The sequence below is a fragment of the Polypterus senegalus genome, chromosome 7 (assembly GCF_016835505.1).
Source record: "Polypterus senegalus isolate Bchr_013 chromosome 7, ASM1683550v1, whole genome shotgun sequence".
Lineage (NCBI taxonomy): Eukaryota > Metazoa > Chordata > Cladistia > Polypteriformes > Polypteridae > Polypterus > Polypterus senegalus.
In genome coordinates, this window is record NC_053160.1 from 551,439 (window position 1) to 578,723 (window position 27,285).

Here is a 27,285-nt window from a genome sequence, read left to right on the forward strand (position 1 = left end):
TATCACACCACTTGTTCTGTAAATGTAAGACCTGAAGACTAAATACAAGGTCTATTTAATGTTACGGACAAGTGCATTGAACGTGTGATGTGCCTGCACCTTGGCATTAAAATCACACAAGAAGTGCACAACGGGCTTTAACAGGCCCTGCCTCTTGACGGCCCCCCAGCCTCGACTCTCACAAGGAAAAGACTCCCAAAAAAACCTGTAGGGAAAAAACGGAAGAAACCTCCGGAAAGGCAGTTCAAAGAGAGACCCCTTACCAGGTAGAGTGGGCGTGCAGTGGGTGTCAAAAATAAAAAGGGGTCAATACAACACAATACAATACAATACACAGAACAGAACAAATCCTCAATACAGTATACAAATTAAAAGTTTAGAAGTACGTAGCAGAATTTAGCAGTAGATGATATCCCATAATATGATTTGGATTTGTTTACAGTCCTGGACACCTCATTCAACAAGCTGCCTTCCATTATTGGCCACTACACAGCTGAGTCAGTGCTGGGCCAGCCAATCCAATGAAAGGACCCCTCTTTCCCATGATTTCTGCGGTCCTCCATCAGGGATGACTTCACCATAAGCAGGCACAATAACTTGGCAGGGGGGCCGTGGCACCAAGTGGCACATTTGAGTACTGAGAAGAGAAACCGAACAGGTGAGGGTGAGTAACAAATTCTAACTATCACGTTCCTTATGTTTGAGTGCTGATGACTAACCACAGAGATGCAGTCTGTTCAGTTGATCAGCAGCTCTAGTCAGGGTGTGCTAAACTGAAGAGGTGAGATTTGAGAGCTGAGACCGGAGGGGCATCTCTTATAGTGGCGGGCAGACCACCCTACAGTTTAGGGGTCCTGTAACTAAAAGCTCGACCTCACACTGTTGTTTTATTAATCCTTGCAATCCTAAGCAGACCACCATCTTGAGATCTTAATGTGCGCTCGGGTTTGTAAGTCGTGATAAGTTCAGACCAGTAAGGCGGACCTTGGCCATTTAATACTTTATATGTTAAAAGGAGGATTTAGAAATCTGCCCTAAAAGAAATCTAACATCACAGCACACATAAAATGATGGAAGTTTGATAATCGCTACATTTGTGCCTGTCTTTATTAATATACTGTATATAAGTGTAAAAACACAACAGAATTGGCGAGGAGAAAAAACCAAAAAACCTGCCACCTGCTGAATGTTCGAAACAAGCTGAGCTCCTGCGCTTTCTATTGAGTGAATTTCCATGTTTTCTATGAGCTGCGTGGCGTACTGAAGAGCGCATCCTGGGCCTGCGAGAGGAGACGCAGATAAAACAGAGAAGTGAGTAAAGAAACTGGAGAATTTGAAACAAGATGTTTGGATGTGTAGGCCAAATGGCTGCTTTTGACAGCACCGAGGAGGAACGGGCTGCTTACATTGAGAGACTTGAGCAGCCCTGCCTCGCAAACGATATCGGGAATGAGAGGAAGGTGGCCGCACTTTTAAGTGTCATGGGTCCAAAAACGTGGAATCTGTTGTGCAGTCTAGTGGCACCGGTGAAACCCGCAGAAAAATCATTTAAAGATATTGTGGGTGTATTGCAAGCACATTTAAACCCGAAGCCGATGATTATGGCCGAGCGGTTTCACTTTCACAAACGGGACCAGCAGAAACCCGAGTCAATGGCAGACTATAGTGCCGAGCTAAGGCGGCTGTCATTTTGCGAGGGCTTATCTGACGCGGTAAGAGATCGACTCGTGTGCGGGCTTCACAAGGAGAGCAAACAGAAACGGCTCCTCACGTAAAGAGATTTAACATCATAGCACGCAGGAAATGGCGATTTCAATGGAAACGGCGGCACCTTCGAATTTCAGAGACTCCACAGTGCGGCCTTAATAAGGTGCAGCAAAGCACGCTGAGAAAATGTCATCCTGCTTTAGATATGGAAAAAAATCGCACTTTCCAACTGAATGTTGGTTTAAAGATAAAGAGTGCAGACAATGTCATAAAAAAGGGACATCCAGAAAATGTGCAGAATGAATGAAAATAAAGGGAAGCCACAGAAAATGGGTAATAAAACCAAAAGGTGCATGAAATTGATGAAACCAACTCCAGTGACTCTGAAGCTGAACATCTGTCTTGTCTAGAGCTCCATTCTATTAAACACACTGACTGCAGAATAATATGGGTGACGCCCAAACTGGAAGGAGTGACATTAAAAATGGAGTTAGACACCGGATCAGCCCTGTCAATTATTTCAGAAAAAGATTATAAAGAAACATTTCCACATGTGAAACTGAAAGGCACTTCAGTAGTACTAAAAACATACACAGGTGAAACGATCGCAGCCATTGGTAAGCTTAAGGTGACATCTGCTGGCCTTCTACGTGCTGCCAAGAGGAGCTGCTCCCATATTTGGACGTGAATGGCTGAAAAGTGTCCCGCCTAACTGGCAGTCCATAAAAGAAATGCGGGTCACCTCAGGACTGAGCGCATGTCCTAAGTAAGAAAAGCCGAATTCACTGTTGGTTCACTATGCCCAGGCGTTCCAAGAGCGAATTGGGGCTCTCAAACATATCATGGCACACATTGCAGTGGAAGAGGATGCTCAGCCGGTCCCATAAGGCTCGCCCTGTACCATCTGCAATTCACATTCGCTAAGGCTGAGGCAGTGCTCAAGCATTTAGAAGAGCAGGGTGTCCTCTCCAAAGTCAATTGGTCTGAGTGGGCAATGCCCACCATGCCTGTGATCAAGAAAAATGGCGCTGTACGCATCTGTGGTGACTGTAAAGTCACAATAAATCCTGCCCTACATGTCGACCGATATCCTTTGCCACGCACAGAGGATATCTTTGCCTCACTTGCTGGTGGCGAGTACTAGATCTCTCCGAAGCATATTTACAGATGGAATTAGAGGAGTCCTCACTACTAATACTCACAAGGGACTCTTCTGTTATAACAGACTGGTTTTGGGAGTTTCGTCTGCTTCTGCCATGTGCCACAGAGCACTGGATCGGGTACTACAGGGCACTACTTAGATGACATCATTGTGACTGGTACAGATAATCGTGCACATCTGACAAACCTTGAAGCAGTCCTTACTAGGCTGTCAGAATTTGGACTGAGAGCAAATAAAAGTAAATGCCAATTCTTTAGAGAATAGTGTGGACGGATTATTGATAAGAATGGCCTCCATAAACCCCAGACAAGATTGATGTTGTCCTGAAGACTCCTCAGCCTGAAAATGTGACCCAGTTACATCACGTTACGGAAGTAAATGGGAATGGTCACAAGATTGTGAAGAAGCGTTTAATGCTGCCAAGCAACTGATTACGTCTGATGAAGTGCTGACACATTTTAATCCAAAGTTGCCATTGTGCCAGGCTTGCGATGCATCACCGTATGGCATTAGTGCTGTTCTTTATCACAAGATGCTTGATGGCACAGAACGACCAATCGCTTTTGCATCGAGGTCTCCAAGTCCTGCTGAAAAGAATTCTGCACAGAGACGGAGAAGGTCTAAGCCTGGTGTGGATGGTGAAGAAGTTTAATCAACACCTATATGGTAAACGTTTCACATTAGTTACTGATCATCAGCCCTTAGTTGCTCTTTCCAATCCTCATAAGTGTGTTCCGACCATGGCTGCCACACGCTTGCAGCAATGGGCTTTGCTTTTAGGCAGCCATGACTACCACATTGAATTCAAAGGCACAAAATAATACGCAAATGCAGTTGGACTTTCCCCGTCTACACCTTGTGAGTTTAAGGGAACTCAAAACCTTTCCAATCCAGCTGAAATTTTCCGTCTTAACACAACTGGAGCCCTTACCCATTACAAGTGCTCAAATTCAGAAAGAGACAAGTCGAGCTCCCACTATGGCCAAATTATTTGACTTGATAATAAAAGGTTGGCCATCTAGAAGTGATGCTGATCTCCCCGAGTACCCAAATCAACGTCAACAGTTATCAGTTTGCCATGGATGCATTATGTGGGGCACAAGAGTGATTGTACCACCCAAACTTTGTACAAAAATACTTGAAGCACTTCATGAAGGTCATTTAGGTGTTGTAAAGATGAAAAGCTTAGCCTGAAGCTACATATGGTGGCCTGGAATTGACCTTCAAATAGAGAATCTGGCCAAGTCATGCACAGGATGCCAACAGACTCAGCGACAGCCCCAAAGCGCTCCCCTTCATACCTGGGAATGGCCAAGCTCTGTCTGGCAACGACTTCACATGGACTATGCAGGACCTTTCCATGATCGAATGTTTCTGGTTGTGGTTGATGCACATTCAAAATGGCCTGAAATGTTCGCAGTGAAAAAAGCAACACCATCTAAAACAGTAGATCTACTGCACACCTTATTTGCACATACAGGACTTCCAGAACAACTGGTCAGGACAATGGGACTCGGTTTACATCTGCTGAGTTCCAGGCATTTGTAAAAAAGAATGGCATTAAGCACATCACCTCTGTCCCTTACCATCCTGCAACAAATGGTCTAGCGCAGGGGTGCCCACACTTGTGAGCTACTTTTAAAATGACCAGGTCGAAATGATCTACCTACATTAAAATGATATATATATATATATATATATATATATATGTATATATACTGAGTTTACTTTATACATAAAATATATGTTGTCGTACCTTGCATAACTGAATAACCTTTATGGCACAATAACAATTCAATACATTTACGGACACTACAGTATTTGGATTTAATTATCGTTATGTAGGAAAAGGCTGACTCGCATAAATACAGTGCATCCAGAAAGTGTTCCCAGCGCTTCATCACTTTTTCCACATTTTGTTATGTTCCAGCCTTATTCCAAAATGGATTCAATTCATTTTTTTTCCTCAGAATTCTACGCACAACACCCCATAATGACAACGTGAAAAAAGTTTATTTGAGGTTTTTACAAATTTATTAAAAATAAAAAAACTGAGAAATCCCATGTCCATAAGTATTCCCAGCCTTTGCTCAATACTTTGTTGATGCCCCTTTGGCAGCAATTCCACCCTCAAGTCTTTTTGAATGTGATGCCACAAGCTGGGCACACCTATCCTTGGCCAGTGTCGCCCATTCCTCTTTGCAGCACCTCTCAAGCTCCATCAGGTTGGATGGGAAGTGTCGGTGCACAGCCATTTTAAGATCTCCAGAGATGTTCAATCAGATTCAAGTCTGGGCCACTCAAGGACATTCACAGAGTTGTCCTGAAGCCACTCCTTTGATATCTTGGCTGTGTGCTGAGGGTCGTCGTCCTGCTGAAAGATGAACCGTCGCCCCAGTCTGAGGTCAAGAGCGCTCTGGAGCAGGTTTTCATCCAGGATGGCTCTGTACATTGCTGCAGTCATCTTTCCCTTCATCCTGACTAGTCTCCCAGTTCCTGATGCTGCCACCACCATGCTTCACTGTAGGGATGGCAGTAGCCTGGTGATGAGCGGTGCCTGGTTTCCTCCAAACGTGACGCCTGGCATTCACACCAAAGAGTTCAATCTTTGTCTCATCAGACCAGAGAATTTTGTTTCTCATGGTCTGAGAGTCCTTCAGGTGCCTTTTGTCAAACTCCAGGCGGGCTGCCATGTGCCTTTTACTAAGGAGTGGCTTCCGCCTGGCCACTCTACCATACAGGCCTGATTGGTGGACTGCTGCAGAGATGGTTGTCCTTCTGGAAGGTTCTCCTCTCTCCACAGAGGACCTCTGGAGCTCTGACAGTGACCATCGGGTTCTTGGTCACCTCCCTGACTAAGGCCCTTCTCCCCCGATCACTCAGTTTAGATGGCCGGCCAGCTCTATGAAGAGTCCTGGTGGTTTTGAACTTCTTCCACTTACGGATGATGGAGGTCGCTGTGCTCATTGGGACCTTCAAAGCAGCAGAAATGTTTCTGTAACCTTCCCCAGATTTGTGCCTTGAGTCAATCCTGTCTCGGAGGTCTACAGACAATTCCTTTGACTTCATGCTTGGTTTGTGCTCTGACATGAACTGTCAACTGTGGGACCTTCTATAGACAGGTGTGTGCCTTTCCAAATCATGTCCAGTCAACTGAATTGACCACAGGTGGACTCCAATGAAACATCTCAAGGATGATCAGGGGACACAGGATGGACCTGAGCTCAATTTGGAGCTTCATGGCAAAGGCTGTGAATACTTATGTACATGTACTTTCTCAGTTTTTTTTATTTTTAATAAATTTGCAAAATCCTCAAGTAAACTTTTTCACGTTGTCATTATGGGGTGTTGTGTGTAGAATTCTGAGGAAAAAAATGAATTGAATCCATTTTGGAATAAGGCTGTAACAGAACAAAATGTGGAAAAAGTGATGAAGCGCTGGGAATACTCTCCGGATGTACTGTAAGTAGAGCTGAATAATGCAGTCAAGGAGCTTTTGAATTCAGCCAAGTAAAAAATGACGGCTGTCCGATTAACTGCGATTTTAGTTCCCTCTTCTTTCTCTCTTTCTCAGATCGCTTTACGGAAGGACATCAGTTTCGTAGTTTTTCTGAACAGTTCCAAAGTGCCTGTCCACATTTTCCTTCTTTGGAATATCAATGATAGATTGACAGATCAGACAAACGCACTTCGATTGTGACATTGTGAGAGAAAAATCCTCTTCCAATTCCACATCCAGCCCATAAACAAATTGTTTTTAAATCCCTTCTTTAGTCGATACAAATTGGAAGGCTAACTCGATCACAGCCGGAGTTTTGCAGTAGCTCACGCGTTTGATCGGGCGTGCGGGATGACCAGTGTGTGAGAAGAAAAGAGATCTCAGACTGGTCGTCCTGTATGCCAATCAAGTGGCAAATGCCATAGGGAGGATATAAGATAGACTAATGTTTCAAAAAATTTTTTTCTGAATGCAACGTGATCTACCTGCACTACCTTTGCGATCTACCGGTCGATCGTGATTGACGCATGGGGCACCCCTGGTCTAGATGAACATTTTATTCAGTCCTTCACACTGTCTATGAAAGCAATGGAAAAGGAAAAAGAGTCGCTACATACGAAAATTGCAAGCTTCCTTCTAGCCTATCGAAACACAGCTCACTCAACCACAGGTCAGACTCCAGCAATGCTTTTCTTGGGAAGAAGCTTGAGATCACACTTAGATCTGCTGAAACCTGATTTGTGTAAACATGTGGAAAGACGCAATGCTTCCAAGACCAAAAACAATGCAAGCTTAGAATATTTGAGGTTGGACATAAAGTGCCTGCTAGAGACCAACGACACCCAAATCAGAAATGGCAACCTGGTCAGATTGTGTCACAGACTGGTCCACTGACATATGCAGGGCAGGTGGGGCATGATACAGTCTGGCGCAGACATGTCGACCAGCTTCTAGATGCACAAGCTCAGGAAGACACGTCACAAGACAAGGCTGAGGAGCTGATCATTCGTCAGGACTCAAACCTTCTTGACACCTGATTCATCCTTTGCTGCTGGTGAATCTCAGCCTCAAGAATCTGCTGACTCAACCTCATCTCAAATGTCTGCTCCGCCGACACAAGAAAGATGCTACCCTGAGAGGAGTCGTAAACCTCCTGAAAGGTTGAACTTGTAGTCGATATTCATGTACAAAGTACTTAAGAGTCTGTCAGCCTTGGTAAGCTGGATTTCACTGTATAGAAATGTTTCCTATCGATACATTTAAGGTTTTAGTTACATTTTATTTACAATGGGGTTTGTTTATAAGGAGTACGTTAAGTCAAAGTTTATGTACGTTTTGTTGATGGTCGGGGTAGCTTCTGCATACCAGTTCATTATTCACTTCAACTGGCAGTGCATGTTTTGTCAACTACAGGCCAGGACAATGGATTTTGTTTTGCTCACATTTCACTTTCAAAATGCAACAACACATCAGAATGCTGATTTGTTCAAAATGTTTCAGTACCCCGTAATAAATGGTGCCCTTTTATATAGTATGCTTTAGCTGTCTTTATGTTCATGTTTTGTATCCATGCCAAGTGTTTTGTAGATATATATACAGTAATCCCTCGCTATATCGCACTTTGACTTTCGCAGTTTCACTCTATCGCGGATTTTAAATGTAAGCACATCTAAATATATATCACAGATTTTTCGCTGGTTCGCGGATTTCTGCGGACAATGGGTCTTTTAATTTATGCTACACGCTTCCTCAGTTTGTTTGCCCTGCTGATTTCATACAAGGGACGCTATTGGCGGATGGCTTAGCAGCTACCCAATCAGAGCACGTATTACATATTAACTAAAACTCCTCAATGCTATAAGATCTGCTTGATTATTCTTTTGACTGCTTGATTGTTTGCTTGTCTCTCCCTCTCTCTCACCCTCTCTGGCATTCTCTGTGCCTGATGGAGGGGCTGTTTGCACAGAGGCTGTTTGCTTAGAAGATACTAACGCTCCTCGGCAAACTTAAAAGCACACGTATTGATTTTTTGATTGTTTGCTTTTCTTTGCTCTCTCTCTCTCTCCCACTGAAATTCTCTGCTCCTGAAGAGAAGAAGATCTATTTGCATTCTTTTAATTGTGAGAAAGAACTGTCATCTCTGTCTTGTCATGGAGCAGTTTAAACTTTAGACTAAAGGGTGTTATTTCATGTCTAGAGGTCTCTAATAATGTTAACAGTGTGGGAGAGTTTATAAGGGCTTAAAATATATAAAAATAACTACACAAACATATGGTTTCTACTTCGCGGATTTTCGTCTATCGCGGGGGGTTCTGGAACACAACCCCCGCAATCGAGGAGGGATTACTGTACTAATAAAAGGCAAAGCCCATATTGACTGACTGACTGACTCACTCGTCACTAATTCTCCAACTTCCCGTGTAGGTCGAAGGCTGACATTTCTCAGGCTCATTCCTTACAGCTTCCTTACAAAAGTTAGGCAGGTTTCATTTCGAAATTCTATGCATAACAGTCATAACTGGAATCTAATTATGTACATATATACCGGCCATAGCCTGCAGCTCGGTCGCCGTGTAAGGCGGAGTTGCATCCCCCATCGTCACGCCTCCCACGTAATCGAGTGCCTGCCCATATAAGGCCATCCGTCAGTGGCAATCCAATAGAAACACTCTGCCGATAAATATTCGCAGATGAAGGACTGTGCTTATACAGATGACGATGAGATGGTCAGGGTGGTGTTTGGCACAATCTCAGCGACACTGAGAGAGAAACTTTTAAGTGCCGGGTCTGAGCTAACATTAAATAAAGCCGTGGACATCGCAAGAGATAGCACAAGCACAGCTGAGAACCTTCGATTCATGTACTCCGAGCGGCTCACGTAAACTGACTGTGAACGCAGTACACAGAGAACCAGCGAGAGCTCCAAAGAGTGTATTACACAATTGAGAAAAAGTGAATGTCCAGCTAAAGGAAGACAGTGTAAAAAAAACCGTGCATGCAGTGTGTGATGTCTCAAATAAAGAAGAAGACGAGCTGTTTATTGATGCAGTAAGAAACGAATCAATGAATGATACCAGTTATGTTTACAACGGTTGACATGTTACGTTATTTTTAAAATGTTTCCTTTTCTTTTTCATAACTTCTTTAAACACACTACTTCTCCGCTGCGAAGCGCGGGTATTTTGCTATATATATATATATATATATATATACTGTAAAAAGAAAACACAGACAGTATAAAGGGTTGGGGTTTTCCGGCCCCGTATATTGCGGACACTCCACAATAGAGAAACAAAAAGGGTCAAAGATATAAACAACACCATTCATATGCGCGACGCTGTTCTGAGGCGTCGGCGGCCATTTTATAGGGGAGGAGCCGGAAGTGGAGGAATGCTGGGTAGGAACCGTGAGGTAGGATGTGACTGCTGACGTCAATGAAGATGGTGGAGGAAGGGCGGAAGTGGACATACTGCGGGAAGGTTACAATGGCGGAGCGTCTTTTTTTCCTGGAAGACAAAGGAGAAAGGTTAGTACCCGCCACTCCCACTTACCGGCAAACATCTTTCGAAGCGGTGCAAGGTCCGTCCGCGGCCTCCTACTCGCGCATGCGTGACAATATATATATATATACTGTATATATATATATATATATATATATATATATATATATATATACAGTAATCCCTCGCTATATCGCACTTTGACTTTCGCGGCTTCACTCTATCGTGGATTTTAAATGTAAGCACGTCTAAATATATATCACAGATTTTTCGCTGGTTCGCGGATTTCTGCGGACAATGGGTCTTTTAATTTCTGGTACATGCTTCCTCAGTTGGTTTGCCCAGTTGATTTCATACAAGGGACGCTATTGGCGGATGGCTTAGAAGCTACCCAATCAGAGCATGTATTGCATATTAACTAAAACTCCTCAATGATATAAGATATGCTTCCCGCGCGGTGCTTGTTTGCTTCTCTCCATCTTTCTCACTCTCTCTGCCTGACGGAGGGGTGTGAGCAGAGGGGCTGTTTGCACAGAGGACACGGACGCTCCTCTACAAAATGCTGCTTTATCGCGGTGCTTCTGTATACTTAAAAGCACGTATTGATTTTTCGATTGTTTGCCTTTCTTAGCGAGCGCTCTCTCTGACATTCTCTGCTCCTGACGGCGCTCCTTTGAAGATAAGATATGTTTGTATTCTTTTAATTGTGAGAAAGAACTGTCATCTCTGTCTTGTAATGGAGCACAGTTTAAACGTTTGACTAAAGGGTGTTATTTCATGTCTAGAGGGCTCTAATAATGTTAACAGGGTGGGAGAGTTTATAAGGGCTTAAAATATATAAAAATAACCATACAAACATATGGCTTCTACTTCGCGGATTTTCACCTATCGCGGGGGGTCTGAAACGCAACCCCCGCGATCGGGGAGAGATTACTGTATATATATATATATATATATATATATACTATATAATATAATATATAATATATGCTATATAATATAATATATAATATATGCTGTATAATATATACACACATATATATATATGTGTGTATATATATATATATGTGTGTGTGTGTGTGTGTGTATATATGTGTGTGTGTGTGTGTGTGTGTGTATATATGTGTGTGTGTGTGTGTGTATATATATATATATGTGTGTGTGTGTGTGTGTGTGTATATATATATGTGTGTGTATATACATATATATATACACACACACACACACATATATATGTATGTATATGTATATGAGTATATGTGTATATATATGTTTATATATGTATGTGTGTATTTATACAATACAATACAATCCAGTTTATTGTTGTGTAGCCCAAAATCACACAGGAAGTGCCGCAATGGGCTTTAACAGACCCTAACCCTCTTGACAGCCCCCCAGCCTTGATTCTGTGAAAAGACAAGGAAAAACTCCCAAAAAAAAACCTTGTAGGGAAAAATGGAAGAAACCTCTGGAAAGGCAGTTGGGCGTGCAGTGGGTGTCAAAAGATAAAGGGGGTCAATACAATACAATACACAGAACAGAACAAATCCTTAATACAGCATAATAATACAAATTTTAGAAGTACGGAGCAGAATTTAACAGTAGATGATATCACATAATAAGATTTGGATATTTTTAGAGTCCTGGACACCTCATCCATCAAGCTCCTTTTCTTCTTCATAACTTCTTTAACACACTACTGCTCTGCTGCAAAGCGCGGCTATTTTGCTAGTTATAAATAAATAAAAAAAAATACTATTACACATCCAAGCTGGGTGGGAGGAAATGTTATGAATGTGTAAGAGCTGAAGACTAAACATAAGGTCTATTTAATGTTACAAATAAGTGCATTGAATGTGTGATGTGCCTGCACCTTGGTATTAAGGCGTACATTACTGCTGGAACTTGTTATGCACACATAACGTGAAGGACGTTTGGTAATTACTGCATTTGTGTCTGTCTTTATTAATATACTAGTATACTGTTGGTTGAAGTGTAAAAACACAACCCCAGTCAATTCCTAGCTAGTACAGTGTGCGGTTTGCTGGTCTGCATTTGTAATCACATCACCCCTTAATGTGTGTGTGTATCTGATTCAACAGCAGCAGGTTTCAATGTCCATGTTTGTGTGTCCATTAGTTTATCTGAAAAGCATGATGGGGTAGGAAGTTGTGTTAAAAGAGGTTTGAAAATTCAGGTCCTTAATACTCACAACACTGGGCTCAGGCAGAGCTGCAGTCTCTTGGACAGGCAAAGAACAGTCTGCTGAAAGGCTCTCCTGTGCCCTCGCTCAAGTCAGTGTGCTCCTGGTTGCCACTGGCTAATGTGAAAGAAAATAAAATGCCTAAAAACATGAACAGAGTTAGGTATGTCACAGCATAATGCTATGGAATACATCACTGATTCCTTTAAAAAAGTGACTCTCTAATCCTTATAACCTAAATACACACCTATCCTTTGGAGATGAGTTGGAAACCTGAACACAGAAGGAAGAACTTCATGTCTGATTCTAACAGTCTGACCTGTCCTGTCAAAATCCTCCTGTCTGAAGTGCTCACCGCAGAGCCCGGATGAGCCATTGGCGCTGAAATCTTCCCGTCTAAGGGCTACCTGACCTCCCACTGCTTCCTGAGGTGGATTTCGTAGGTAAACCTTCAAAGTTTGAGAAATGTTAACAGCTAACAACAATCTACATAGTTAGTGACTAAATACATTTAGCAAAAACGTTGTTTGGAGGCTCATTTGAGTACATAAATGCATAGCTTTGCTAGCTTAGCCTGGTGTAACTAAAGTTAAGATTACAAAACGAGATTTTATAATGGCCAAATATAACCAAAACAATTGTTCAGCCATACCTATGAAATGTAATCCGGTAATCTGGTTTGGCGCGTACAGCGGTTTGTACAATCCCAAGAAGAAGAAGATGAGTGAGGCCTCTTTATCCATTACTTCACTCCGCAGCAGTGCCACTCGCAATATGGCGGCGACGATGACGTACGATGCTGCTGGTCACGAGGCGTCTAGTAATTCTACGTCTATGTCTGTAACTGCGGTGACGTATGGTGCTGTAGCTCTGCAAGTGGATAGTTTTGCAAGGGACTGGCTGAGCTGTTTTTCTATTGGTTGTCGATGCGAAGCTGCGTGTCAAAGTTCACCACACTCGAGGTTGGCGCGTGAGAAAAATACAGTTGTGAGGGTAACAAACCTTTTAGTTCAGTGACCACATGTCTGAAGTAACGTGCTAATCTGAGTAACAAGCGAGGGTCAGTAATTGAAAAAGTATAATATAGTTTCAATATCGCTACGTTACGGTAAATGGGGCTTCAACTCGGAGCTCTTTTTTCTTTCGCTGTGAAGGGCGAACGGAGTGGCAACGTTTCCAGCAGAATAATTAAGTAACTAAGCGAGCGTTTCTAATGCACTACGAGCCCCTAACGAAGTGCCTGAGGAGCGGATCGGCAGGGGCTTTAGTTCGTTGTGCGTCCAAAGAAAACTCCAGCGCTTTGCTTCCATCATCAAAGAACCGAATTGATGAGCTGCAACTTGCGGTAAAGCGGCAAAGGAAAAGAAAAAGATCATGGAGACCGAAATGGAATGCGTCTTGTGACAGGTATTGTAATGTTCATGTCATTTGTTTAGGCAGATGGGAACTGTTTTCGTTTTCTGAAGAGAAAGGGCAATGTAACGATACAGTGACTCTGAGACTCTGTCCTGGGTTCAACAGTTATCTTATATTTAAAAAAACTATAACGCAATGTGGAAATAGCAATTGCGTCACAAAGTTCATGCAAAGAAACTCCTGTATTTATTTTATTTGCAATATATAAAATCATTTAACATGCAGACAGGATATTTCCTCGTATCAAAGCTTTCGGATATGAATGAGCTCGTCCTTCCAATTGATTGCTTGTGAGTTGTGCGATTAAATAGATAAATAGATACTTTATTAATCCCACTTCCCATACTCCAGCAGCAGCATACTGATAAAGAACAATATTAAATTAAAGAGAGATAACAATAAAGGTATAACAGACAATAACTTTAATGTATAATGTTAACGTTTACCCCCGAGTCGCATAGTGTGGGGTCTCCTCAGTCTGTCAGTCTGTCTGTCACTGAAGCTGCTCCTCTGTCTGGAGATGATCCTGGTCAGTGGACTCTATGATTGACAGGAGTCTGCTCAGCGCCCGTCGCTCTGCCACGGATGTCAAACTGTCCTGCTCCGTGCCTACAATACAGCCTGCCTGCCTCACCAGTTTGTCCCTCTTCTTTATGTTGCCTCCCCAGCACACCACCGCGTAGAAGGGGGCGCTCGATAGAACATCTGCAGCATCTTCTTGTTATCAGTTATTATTAGTGAGTCAGTGAGGGCTTTGCCTTTTATTAGTACAGATATAGATTAGCGAGGCAGTAGGGCGCACAGCGCGAGGTGCAGATGGATTGGGATGAGCGGAAGACACTGGAAAGCAGGAGGGTCCCTTGGAAAATTCACGGTGGTGATATTCAGTGATTAAAACAATGGCTTGTCTACCTGCTGTAAGCAAGATTCATAGTTGTCCATGATTTAATATGAAGACTCCCCAGCATGCATTGATTAAAATCTTTAGGTCTTCACACACCAGTAAACAATTAGGGTAAATATTGGCTCTCAAATTAAAATGTTGGGGGCCACATGGTTTATAATACAGTAATTCATCATGAATAATCTTGAGTAACCTGTTTGTTTGTGTTGTATTAGCTTATAAAATCAACTTAGAAAAAACAATGAATACAATACATTTTAATAAAGTTTACTAAAAATATGAAAAAATTAAATCTTACTCAAAATGAACAAGTTTTTTACTCCATTTTTTGTTTTTGAGTTTGTGGTAAGCCATCTGTAGAAGTTACTCCTACTTTTTGTAATGTTTAAGTTGGATTAACTAAGTTCATTTATTAAAATATGCTGTTAGGTTTTACAGTGCAACGTCTTAATCAGTCGGCCACATGGTGGTAGATAAAGACGTTTTAATCCGTCTTCGCCACTCCGTGAAAACTGCGATCATTCCTCTCAGCTCCTTCAAAAACAGGTGGAGATTCATCTTCTCTTCTGACGCGGGAGGCCAGAAGTTGAGACCCCCAGCTGTGTGTCCTTCTCAAACATTCTGCTGATGTGCGGACTTGGGCAGCTGCCACATACCGGCCATTAACATCAGTTCACAGCTTCCTGTTGTACATGTAAAGTGGTCTTAAAACGGGTCAAAGGGCACACATTTACTAAAAGAAATCGCGCTCCTTATTACAAAGTCTGCTTTCAAAAACTGTAAGTAAACGTTCAGACCGGTCCATTACACAGCTTGCCGTTAATACTGAAAGAGGACTCCGAATCTTGTCGAAAATCAAAACGGTGCGTCTTCAATACCTTATTAGAACAATGTTTCTATTTATTAATTTTTTATGGAAAGAACTAAATGAAATGTTATTATTGTTAATGCAGACTATTCTCCCGAGAGTCCCTGTAGTCAAGATCACCGTACGTCATATCATTGATTATTACACACTTCATACGAGTATGCTTTATCCTTTAAACGTATTGCTGAATCCTTATATTTTATCCTTAGGTCAATATTTCCAAGTTGATTCTCTGATCAATTACTTGGAAACCGGTAAGTTCCTTTTTAACAAATTATATCTGTTTAAAATGAGAGGGGCTGGGGATTTAAAATCCAAAATGAAGTCGATCTTAGGTTGCCGTTAATTATGCTCAGTACCATCTCTCTGTGTGTAGGTAGGTGCGTGACAGCGCTTGTGTGTGTATAATATAAGTTGTAGCATTTTATATGATGATTAATGTACGCATATAATGTTCATATTACTGAAGCAAGCAATATTAGTTTTTTTGTTACTGAAACAGGCATTCCAATCAATTAAGTTTTTTGTCTCGGTGTCTGAATTTTCAGCCAGGGCTTCTCCTCTGTGGTGTAAAAGTGCAGGTAGGGAGTGTGTGCATTATTAGCTCTAACCTGACAAGATGTCCGTATTCTGAACTACTTACAGGAGGGGCTGCTTGTGAAATGTGTACTCGTTTGAAACGGACTTTTAAAAACAGAGAATCCCCTGCTACTGCGAGAGTCTGAGCTAACAAAACCTTTTTGCTTTATCAACTCATTTGGACAGCCGGTTGGAGACGGACTGCCTGAACACTGAACAGGGCCCAAGAGCTTCTATCGATACGAGTGCTTAGTAGAAATACTGCAACGGGGTTTTCATTCATTTCGCTAAATGACATGTAATTATTTTAACACGGACTCGTCGCCTGAAAGTCTGGATGATTTTTAGATGTATTGTTGACTAATGAGGTAAATGATTATTACAATATGTTCCTGTATTTATCAGATTATATCTTAATACACAGGGAATCTCAGACCAGGCTGTCTGTTTTTATTTACATCTTTAGATTTTAAAAAGTTGGTATCCATCTTGGTGTAGGGATTGTGTGTGCGTTTTGTTAAAGAGTACTTTGTATGCAAAGCGTAAGCAGACGTCTGTGTAAAATGTTTCAGATAGTTCCAAATAGCAGATAATGTGCAAGAGTCTGTCTATCATAAAAATAGAATTCTTATATATTTCATGCGTCTATCTATCCATCTGAACCGGTCATGAAAGGGGGTGACGAGGAGTAACACTGAAAAAAATAACTTGTTGGATAAACTTAAAAATATTCTGGCAATCAGTTGCATTCACCTTTTTAAGTTCTTTCAACTAACACTACTTTGAAGTAAATCCTACAATGGTATTTAATGTAAATTTAACATTGCTTTTTGAGTTGAGTGAAAATAAAAATGTGATACAAATTTTTTGGATTAACTAACATTTTGTTTTACAAAATATTTACTTTTTTTAGTTGAATTAACTAATGTTCATAGCTTAGCCCTGCACAAATGGTTTATGTATCAGTAACACAAGATTTTAATTTGAATAAACTTTAAAAGGTTTATGCAGTCAATTGCCATAATTTCTTTTAGTGAGCCTAACTTAATATCCTTAACTGTTCAAACATAAGTCATAAATGTGGAGAAAACACAAAAAGCACAAGAGATTAGTTTTTGTATTTTTAATGTATGAAACATTCTTACCATATTGTTCTTTATGAATAACAGCAATTACAATGTACAGTTTTTCCTTTATTTTCTCTTCACAAAAGTCTACAACTGTTCTATGGGCTCGTTGATTTTCTTCTAAATGTTTGCCAGTCACATTATGTTACTTTTACAAAATAAGCTTAACTGTGAAGTTGTAACTTTAATAACCTTAACAAATTGTTATGTAAAATAGGGCCTTTATATTAGTAGCTAAATGCAAAAACAAATCCAGAAAACAATGCCTTTTTTGACCGAAATATGGTCATATACTGTACATACATACAAAGCAACAAGCTCTTCTAATATTGCAGTAAATAAATTATTCACGTTAGCACATTAACCTGTTTTTGAGCTGAGTTTGAGACGATTCAATTCCCTCAACAATCACACCAACATCTGCTGGTTCTGCACCAGGAGCTCCTTCATGCTTTGCCCTAAATAGTTTGAGAGCATACAGACTCCAGTCAGACTGAATACGATCAGTTTCAACATCCTAAAGAAAATGATAGAATTAATATTAGTAACAAATATATGTCCATTTCAAAGGAATACTCCACCGAATAATAAACACTTTAGCTGTTGCTTGTCCTACACTGGTAGAGCTGGCAGAGAAGAATTTGAATCTCAGGTTTTAAAGCAAAGCAAATCAAATCGTGATGCAATACAATTTAATAGAAACTAATTCTGAATAGTATCAAACAATATCAAAGTGTTCATGAAAAAAATCTCCGATTACTAGTGTTGTATAATCAACATGGATGACTTGCAGTGTAGAGGGCATCACCCAACAAATGAGATCAGTTGCTATTCTAGATTTGATTTGCCCATTTCTTGGGTTTTCAATGTTTTATGCATCAGCATCATGTGTGTTATTTTTGACACGCAACAGGACAATATACTGTCAAAGCAAAGAAAAATGAAAGTATTATTAACTACTGAGTGAAAGAACAGAGTGTTACTAACGTAGTATATAGTGTATTTTATTTATTAGTTTCTTAGAGTTGTCATTGTATAGATTAAAGCTTTTTTTTATTATTTTTTATTTTTTAAACTCTACTCAGTCAATGCAATATTGAGAAACGGGCGTCATCTCTGCAAACAGAAGAGGGGAAAAAAACCAAAACTGATCCACTTACCACTTACTCTTTGAGAAGATCCTCCACATTTTCACCAGGGTACTTTATCAAGCAGCAGAGAAAACGCTGTCTTCACTTGTGGAGAGTACTTTTATGTTTAAAACGGTTTGAAGAGGCATTGTGAAAAAGCAACCAACCCAGGACATTTATTATATATCTCTGCAAGAATTGACTTCTTTTTATTTTATTACCGTGAGTAAGATATCTAGCATCCTCTGGATTTCATTTTCTACAGCACCTCCCTTATTACAGAAAATGCTTATCAGCTTTGGTGTGATTTCATCCAGAGAAGACACTTTGCAACCAGATGGATTGTTGTGATTCTTAAGAATTCTTCACTGATCTGCACACACAGAAGAACCCAAACCATTCTGAAATGACAACAGACAGGTGTTTTTGTACAAGCTCTAAAACTACACCATATTACATAGAAACAAAGAAACTATAACAATTCAAGATCATTTAGAAGATAAATTACATTTTTTCAGTACCTGAGTGGCATTGAGGAGAGCTGGCCATCTTTGCTTTAAAGTCTTCAATCCTTTGAGAAAATGTTTTGGCCATTTTTTGGGTGATAACACTGTAATTATCTTTCTTCCTCACCTCACTCAAAAGCCCATCTCTTTCCTTTTCAAGACTTTCTTTTGTTTTCCCCAGCTGGATATGGTGGAAGACAATTCACGTCAGCCTTCTTGGGTTTTTTTAATATTTCTTGCTGAAGACTTTACCTGCAACTGCGGCTTCTTTAATAAATTCAGCTCATGGCATCCCAGGGACCTTTAATGTTGTCCTGTAGTTAGCCATTTTATATTTTAGGCTGGTCTGCCAACCATATACTGTATATATATATATATATATATATATATATATATAATGTATGTGTTTGTGTGTATGTATGTGTGTGTGAACGGTGGTATAATGGAAAATTTGTCGTAACATATTAGTAAAGGTTATTTTAAAAATGAAAATCTTCCTATCATATAAGCAGATGTTGCCAGCCATTTATTTGCGTATGTATCGTTGCAGCGACATCCGGCCAGAGCTGCTGTAAGACTCACGGTGGTCAGAACGTTACCTTGAAACTAATATCAGATCATTTTGTTTGAGCTTTTGAGTGCACTGGAAGGGGAAATGTTGTTTTAAAGAGCACATGCATTTTGTTTTCTAGACGACAACCCTTTATAATCTGAAACGGCTTCTCAAAGGGCTTCCTTCCCCTGATCTGTCCAATCACAGTAAGTGTCATTTTAGGTTTCAGTTTATCGAAGAGATACAGGGTGCATACATAACGTCAGATTTTGTGAAAAGATGTCTTTAACTGAGAAGGCCAAACTTTATTTTCCAGATCCCAGTCCACCGGGTGTTTTAACGCAAGTGCTGGATGGTTCAGAAAATCTATGAGTCTACCAAAACTGGCAGAACCGACAGACCGCACAATCACTGCCACCCTCTGAGAGAGGCTTTAAGCATTCTCCTCTACCCTCTGAGTTCAGCCTTCGTTCAAGTCTCCTGCATTCTCCTCGGCTATCACCAACGCCCTCTGATTGCAGCCGCCGTTCAGCCCTCCTGCAATCCCCTTTGCTGTCAACGCTTTACTCCGACTACAGACCTTGGCGTAGAATTCGTCATTCACCCCGATATTCCTTTCATCAGTGCAACGAGCGGAGCCGCCAAGAAAGACTGGAGTGGGCGCAGGTGGCTGTGGACCTTCGCCAGTTACTGGTTCGAATTGTAGAATCAGAATCTTCTCTGTACCATTCCAGACCCGAACTGAGGTTATATATGATACATATGTATGCTTTTTACATGGTTCTGACCCAAGATTAAAGAGTAGGTTTTATATTCCTTTTTTCTTTAAAATAACATTGACTGCAATTGTTATATTCTGTGTTCATAACTGCAACCTTTGATTAAATTTAGGTCATGCCTGAAAACGGGTATCGTGGCAGCAGCAGCAGCAGCAGCACCGACAGCGACCGTGAACAGCCTGGAGGGACTAAAGGTAGGAAAAGACCATCCGGTGAAAACCTTAAGCTATTAAACGAGACATCTGATAACCTTGAATATTCCATAAAGCCCCCTAAAATTCCCACACAGTCGCGATCTCCTCAAATTTTTCAAGCACCATCCCCAGTTACACAACCGGTCAACAATTTTGACATCATTAACAGTTCGCTCCAGGTTCTAAATTCTGATGATAAAGCCGTCTTGAACTCTTTGCTATTGAATAATACCTCTTGTGAGGCCAGAACGTCTTCAGATCCCGGTCCTTTACAACAGCCTAGCACCCTAGACATGATTGCAAAATCCCCACAACCTTCTATCTCGGGTACAAGTAGACTTCCACTTCAGTACTTATCTGTTGATGACTTGACTACGTTGAATGGCCCAGTAATACAACCTTCTACCTCAGGTACAAGTGAGGCCCGTCTTCAGCACTCGCCTGTTGATGACTTAACCGCGTCGGATAATTCAGCCTTACATCCTCAGACCGGAGCTGGAGTGACTAATCTGTCCGGGGCAAATTTGAGTGTCGACGTTAACTCTCCACAGCCATCTACCTCGCATACGGCGAATCCTTCATCTCCAGAACTGGCAGTAAGCTCCCCGCAGCCCTCTACCTCTAGATTAAATAATTGGTCTATAACTGAGCGTCCAAAATTTAACAATATTGAGATTAGACACTGTTTCAATTTTTCAGAGGCCTACAGACTCGATTCATTTGCCAAAGTTTTTAATCATATACACGAGACCCTTCAGCAAATATTAGACAGTTTTGCGAGCACTTTGAATCCTAAGGATCTAGTCCAGCTAGAATTAAAGGCTGATTCTCTCAATCCCAGTGTTTCTTCCCTAACCACCGCTGGTGCACTTTCTGTTGAGGACTTTTTTAACCAAATTGAATTACTTCTCCAGAGTCGCGCTACAATTTTAGCCGATTCCAGTCTGATGCTAATCGTTCAGGTTGTGAGGGCTCCATCTGGTGGTGGGGGGCCTAGGCGTAAAGCATGTACCCTTTCCAATGATATAATCGTGAAAAAGAAACGGAAGCATCTATGGATCTCCTTCAACCCTGATGATCAGTGCTGTTTTGCCAGGGGCTTGCTGGCTGTATTAAACAATAGGTTCAAAAGCAATCCGAAATTGTGTGAACATGAGGCCCGTCAATTGCACGTCAGGGCCGGATTATCACTGGATCAGAAAGTAGCGTTTTCAGATGTTGAAAAATTTGAGAGTTTATTGGGTATTAAAATTATCGTCTGGTACCAGGAACCGAACACTAGTGCTCTATTAAAATTTGAAGCGTCCCAGGCCAGAAAACCAAAGACGGTGTTCCTGTTTTTGCACAATGAGCATTATTACGGTATTTTGAATCTGAAAGGATTTCTGGGATTTGATTATATCTGCGATTTCTGTTACTCGGGATATTCTGCCCCGTCACTACGCTGCTGCAAACATCAGTGTGACGTCTGTTTATCTCCAGACTGCCGAGGGGGTGACGGTGAGGCTTTTCAGTGTCCCGATTGCAATCGTTTTTGCAAATCAATGTTTTGCTTCGAACTCCACAAAACGCGGAAATTTGATGAAAAGACGTGTCAATCTGAAAGCATCTGCGATGTCCTTAAAGTCAGTGTGAAAGCCGAGTCAAAACCTGACAAGTGTCTCCCCAGATACTGTCGCGTTTGTAGAGTTGAAATGAAAGAGTCGGATGAAAATCATCAGTGTTTTATTCAGAGCTTACCGCAAAGACCGGTCAACGAAAAGTACGTGTTCTATGATTTTGAATGCCGTCAAGATGGCGGGACTCGCATCCCAAATTACATCCACTGCATGCATTGGAGTGGTAAATCGTGGAGCTGGGCCGGTGAGGACTGCGTAGCAAAGTTCTTTGACAGATATCGGTGCCCAAAATACCAAGATTACACGTTCATAGCTCACAATTCTAAGGGCTATGACGGCTGTTTCTTAATGAAATATCTCGTGGAGAGCGGTCAAACCCCATTTGTTACAGCTCAGGGATGTAAACTAATGTGCTTTATAGAAGAAGATTATGACTTGAGATTCATCGACTCGTTAAACTTCTTACCTATGAAATTGAGCAGTATGCCCAAAGCCATGGGGTTGCAGGCTCAAAAAGGATACTTTCCCCATTTCTTTAACACCACTGAAAATCAAAATTACATCGGTCCGTACCCAGATCCTAAATATTATGGCATTCAACACATGTTGAGCAAGGAAAGAGAGGAATTTTTGTCTTGGTACGAATCGATTAAAAGCAAAACCTTCAACTTTAGAGAAGAAATGGCTTACTATTGTAGAAACAACGTTGTTATTTTGAGATCAGCTTGCATGAAATTTAGAGAAGAAGTGCTCAGGATCGGTAATATTGACCCTTTTCAGTGTATGACCCTAGCTTCTCTCTGCCTGTCCATGTACAGACAAAATTGTATGCCTAATAAATCAATTGGAATAATTCCGAGTGATAATTACAAAAGCACCCACAAAGCTTATTCTACTGCTTCTATTCAGTGGATGATGTTTCTTTCCGAGAAGGAAAAGATAAACATTCGGCATGCCCTGAATCACGGTGAAGTAAAGATGGGGTCATTTTATCTAGATGGGTACGCCGAAATTCAGGGTGTGCCGACAGCCTTTGAGTTTGCTGGTTGCTTTTATCACGGGTGTCCAAAGTGCTACGATGCGCAAGCCAAACATCCTCTCACGGGTACGTCTTATGCTGAATCGTTTAAAACGCTTGACGACAAACTGAAGAAATTGCGTGAAAAATTTAATCTGGCGGTAAGAGTGATTTGGGAGCACGAGTGGGAGCGCATGAGAAAAGACGACTTGGAGCTTCAGGATTTTTTAAAGCGATTTGAGTTTCCTGAACCTATCAATCCCCGTGATGCCCTCTATGGAGGGCGCACCAACGCTATCAAATTATATCATAAGGTTCAAGGCGACGAGCAAATTCATTATTACGATTTTACAAGTCTGTACCCTTATGTCAACAAAACAAAGACCTACCCGATCGGCCACCCGACCTTTGTTTTTGAGGAGTTTGCCGATCTTAAGCATTACTTCGGGCTCATTAAAATCACTATGCTAGCCCCCCGCAAATTGTATTTTCCGGTCCTCCCTTTAAGAATTTGCGGTAAATTGATGTTCACTCTGTGCCGTACGTGTGCAGAAACCCAGACATCAACCGGCCTTTGCTGTCACAATGATCGGGAGCGCTGTTTAACAGGAACCTGGTGCAGCGTTGAAATACAAAAGGCCTTAGATAAGGGGTACAGAGTTTTAAAAATTCATGAGATATGGCATTACGACCAGAGCACCACAGATTTATTTTCTGATTACATAAAAATTAATCTGAAAGGCAAACAGGAGGCCTCTGGTTGGCCATCGTGGGCCCTGGACGAGGCGTCCCGCAAGCGCTATGTTGATGACTATTTCGTAAAAGAAGGCGTATTATTGGAATGCGATAACATAGCCGCAAACCCCGCTAAGAGGGAAATTTCTAAGTTATTTCTGAATTCTCTTTGGGGAAAATTCGGTCAGAAACCTAACCAACTGACCACTACGTTTGTTAAACACACCCAAGAATTCTTCGATTACCTGTTCTCGGACGAGTATCGGGTCTCCTATTTTGACTTTGTCAGCGACGAAATTGCTCAAGTGCAGTGGAGGTATGCGGATGACGAATACGTTCTACCCGGCCCAGTCAATGTGGTGATAGACGCTTTCACAATGGCCTATGCCCGCTTAGAATTGTACGAATTGTTGGATCGTTTAGGACCGAGGGTTCTGTATCATGATACAGATTCTGTTATCTGCACAGCATCGCCCGGACAGTACACGCCACCGCTCGGTGACTATTTAGGTGAACTCGCCAGTGAACTAGATCCTGACGACTTCATAGAAGAATTTGTTTCTGGGGGTCCGAAAACTTACGCGTTCAAAACGTTCAAAGGCAAGGTCTGTATGATGGTTAAGGGCATTACTCTCAATCATGAAACGGCTCGATCAGTAAATCTATACTCGTTAATGGATCTAGTGCATAATTTTGTAAACTGCGATCTCTCTAAAGAAATAACGGTTCATGGTGCACAGATTCATAGGAACAAAAAGAATCTAACGCTGCAAAATCATCCACTCAGGAAAAGATTCAGAGTGGTGTACAACAAAAGGGTTCTATTACCCGATTTCACAACTCTCCCCTATGGATACTAAAGAGGGTTTTGATGTTCTTTAAAAGTCTCTGGGCCGTCCTGTTCAGGCAAATCGCATTATGTGATAAAGCTCTTGGAACACGCGGACAATGTGCTTCCTCGCCACCCGGACAATATAGTCTGGTTTTATAGCTGTCAGCAGCCTCTGTATGATGAGCTGTTAGTACGATTTCCAAAAACAACACTTTTGAAGGGGTTACCTTCATCCTTAAGCGACGATGAACTACTGCCACCTGACCGAGTTAACTTGGTGATCGTCGACCATTGGATGGAACAGGCGAGCCATAGCGAAGAGATAGAGCGGGCCTTCACAAAATGTACTCATCACAGGAATTTGTCCATCATTTACTTGATGTCCAGACAGTTCAAGCTGCTGAAGAAGCATTATTGTGCCGTTAAAAAAACTTGCCGATTAAACTTACCGTTTAAACGAAAGAAAGCCCTTCTAAATCAGAAAGGAGGGTTTCTCGGAGCTCTATAAGCGCGGCCATTCCTTTCATTACTAGTTTAATAGGTTTGAGAGTAGAAATATGGAATACACGCGCAAGATGTACCTGGTCCCTCAACAACAAATGGCTCAATTGCTACAGAAAGCCCCGACTTTTAAGCGCTATGGAAAGTGAACTGGATAAACAAATGAAATTCATAGTCAAACATAGTAATTTGAGCGCCGATGCAAAAGTAAAACTTTATTCAACCATCTTGCAAAGTTGCCTTAACTTTGTGAAAAAAGCGGATAAAGAAACCTGGGCTCTGACGCTCTTGCTGCCTGCAGAGGGTAAGGGGGAGCTGCTGGGTGAGATCAAAGACTCTCCTAGTACCTCAGAAGATCGGGTGTACGACGAGATTTGGAAAAGTGTGCTGGCTAAATCAAAGAAATATACCGAAATTATTTTACAGAAAGTGTTGCACAGCACTAATATGACCTACTGGAATGGCTTGGGAGAGTTTGCGTTTCGTGGAGAGCCATTAGCCGGTACAAATATGTTCGCTCTAATGCGGAACTTGAGCGCCCGTCACAACATACCGTCCTATCGGAGACCTAGGGGGTGGAAAGAATTTGTCAAGGCCATGGCCGGTTTGAACATTCTGGTATCCTCTGTGCCAAACGCCAACACGAGGGAACTTCTGGCGAGCTTCATACCTTCTGCCACGGTCGGGATCGCTGCCACTGCTGCTGCTTCCGATATACCTGCTGGCAAGAAAACCAGATCTCGCAAAAAGAATGATTGAACTCCTTATTGAAATGTAATTATTATTTTTGTTCAATAAAATATAACATTTGATTACAGAGTCTGCCTATTCTTTATTAAGATAATTGCAGGTCATAGAACTTTGCATACAGGGGTGATCCTGAAAATCTCTAGAAGTGTTCTTAGACAAGGTTTGAACAAATGTTTGAACCATATCATCGTTCTTGGTGACTTTGTTAAAATACAAGTTCATGACATCTTTATAAAAGCAGCCTTCCCTTCAGTGAAAAATATACAGTGTTGGCCGCAGATGGTGGAAAACCAGCTTTAATAAGAATAATTTCTTTACAGCTTCTGTTTAAAAAGTTATATATTTCCTCAGGAAAATAAAGTCCGGTGGGGCGCCGTAGGAATCGAATCATTCTCCAGTTCCATCTTCTCTGAGATGCATCGCCAACCAGTGTTGTTTGGGTTGATTTTGACAGTAAGTATTGACGATGATCATGGTCAGAAGATCTGTAAGTATGTTCTCAGGCAGTTCGTCTCATGCAAACAGTCCGTAAAACAGATTTTCTGTGTACGGGTTACAGGACATGAGTTTGGTGGTCTGCAGGGTGTTCATGCTTTTTAGTAATCATAAAGTATGTTTCTTCTCTGGTTTATTAGAATAATGTTGTCAAAGATGGTGTACACTGTTAGATTCACAATATGGGGTAGGGGCTGTCGAAAGCGGACTTCAAAATCATGTTCCCGGTTTTCACCAATGAGGAATGGTCTCCGCATTCTTGATCAGGTGTCAGATCAAAGGCAACCAGGGTGTACCCTCAGGAGAAGTCAGTACGGCTGATGGCTACAGGCAGGTCTTTCAAGTGCTTACACGAGGTTATAATATTCTCAAGTTGTGCTGTCATTACCAAAACTGGGCCGAAATGGCTTGGCAGGAATCTGCTGTCCATCCAAATACAAGGCCAGGAACTCCACATTGTTATGCTTGAAACTGAAGGGGTTTCTGGTGTAATCCCCTGAAAAGGCCTCCTTATCCACCATGCCTAGGACCACATACACTCAAAAAAAAAGGAAACTTTGTGATTTGTTTGAATTACTAAACTAAATTCTTTAAATAACTGAGCTGTGTTTTTAAGCAAATACATAAGGCACTTTAGTAACATGAACTTGAATACAAATATTATTGTAACCACTAAAGCCACCTTTGTTGTAATTACAAAACTGCATTTAGTTAATCACACAAGGCAAGTATTATGGCTACTTTTTGTCCATTAAGGGTTTCCGTAGCTCATAAGTTTACACATGCTCATTCGCAGAAAAATCATAGAGTTCTCCACTCCCAGTTCCTTACGGAAGTGCCTATTGGAACAAATGAGAAGAGCTTGCATACTAAAAGCACTTCTCGTTTAGCTGAATGAGGGTCCTGAAGACATCATAAGAGTACCTTGTGAGTATATAAACACACGTTTACTGTAAAAGGCATGCTTTACAGAGCACAGTCTTCTGTTTTCCTTGTAAGTACTTCATTTATTTTGACAATATTTTTTCTAGTTACTAAACACAAACGTTTATCTGAATGTATTGTGTGTTTGATTAAAAGTAAAAATGCAAGAATATGTCAGTTAAACCACATGGCCAACAGCAACATTAGGTAGGAAATTCAAGTTTGGGTTCGTTAACAAATTTCTGTAGCCACCAAAAGTATTGGGAATCATTTGAAAACGTTTC

At 41.3% G+C, this 27,285-nt stretch overlaps 1 protein-coding gene and 1 long non-coding RNA gene across 4 annotated transcripts; one reads left to right on the top strand and one right to left on the bottom strand.

Moving 5' to 3' along the window:
* Window positions 1-9,617: 9,617 nt before the first annotated feature.
* On the bottom strand, window positions 9,618-12,763 carry LOC120532102. 2 transcript variants are annotated; one of them, XR_005634196.1, is made up of 3 exons: window positions 12,724-12,763; window positions 12,081-12,188; window positions 9,618-9,874 (listed from the first exon to the last, which is right to left on the bottom strand). It is a non-coding gene; the product is annotated as an uncharacterized LOC120532102 (long non-coding RNA). The 2 variants fall into 2 exon arrangements; XR_005634197.1 differs by lacking the exon at window positions 12,724-12,763 and adding an exon at window positions 12,319-12,493.
* Window positions 12,764-12,927: 164 nt separating this feature from the next.
* Window positions 12,928-25,604, top strand: LOC120532265. Of its 2 annotated transcripts, XM_039758135.1 has the most exons (4): window positions 12,928-13,478; window positions 15,469-15,513; window positions 19,294-19,360; window positions 19,471-25,604. In XM_039758135.1, exon 4 carries the CDS (start codon window positions 20,049-20,051, stop codon window positions 24,357-24,359), a length of 4,311 nt encoding a protein of 1,436 aa, XP_039614069.1. In that variant the 5' UTR covers window positions 12,928-13,478; window positions 15,469-15,513; window positions 19,294-19,360; window positions 19,471-20,048; the 3' UTR covers window positions 24,360-25,604. The 2 variants fall into 2 exon arrangements, with proteins under 2 accessions (XP_039614069.1, XP_039614068.1); XM_039758134.1 differs by lacking the exon at window positions 15,469-15,513.
* Window positions 25,605-27,285: the final 1,681 nt, after the last annotated feature.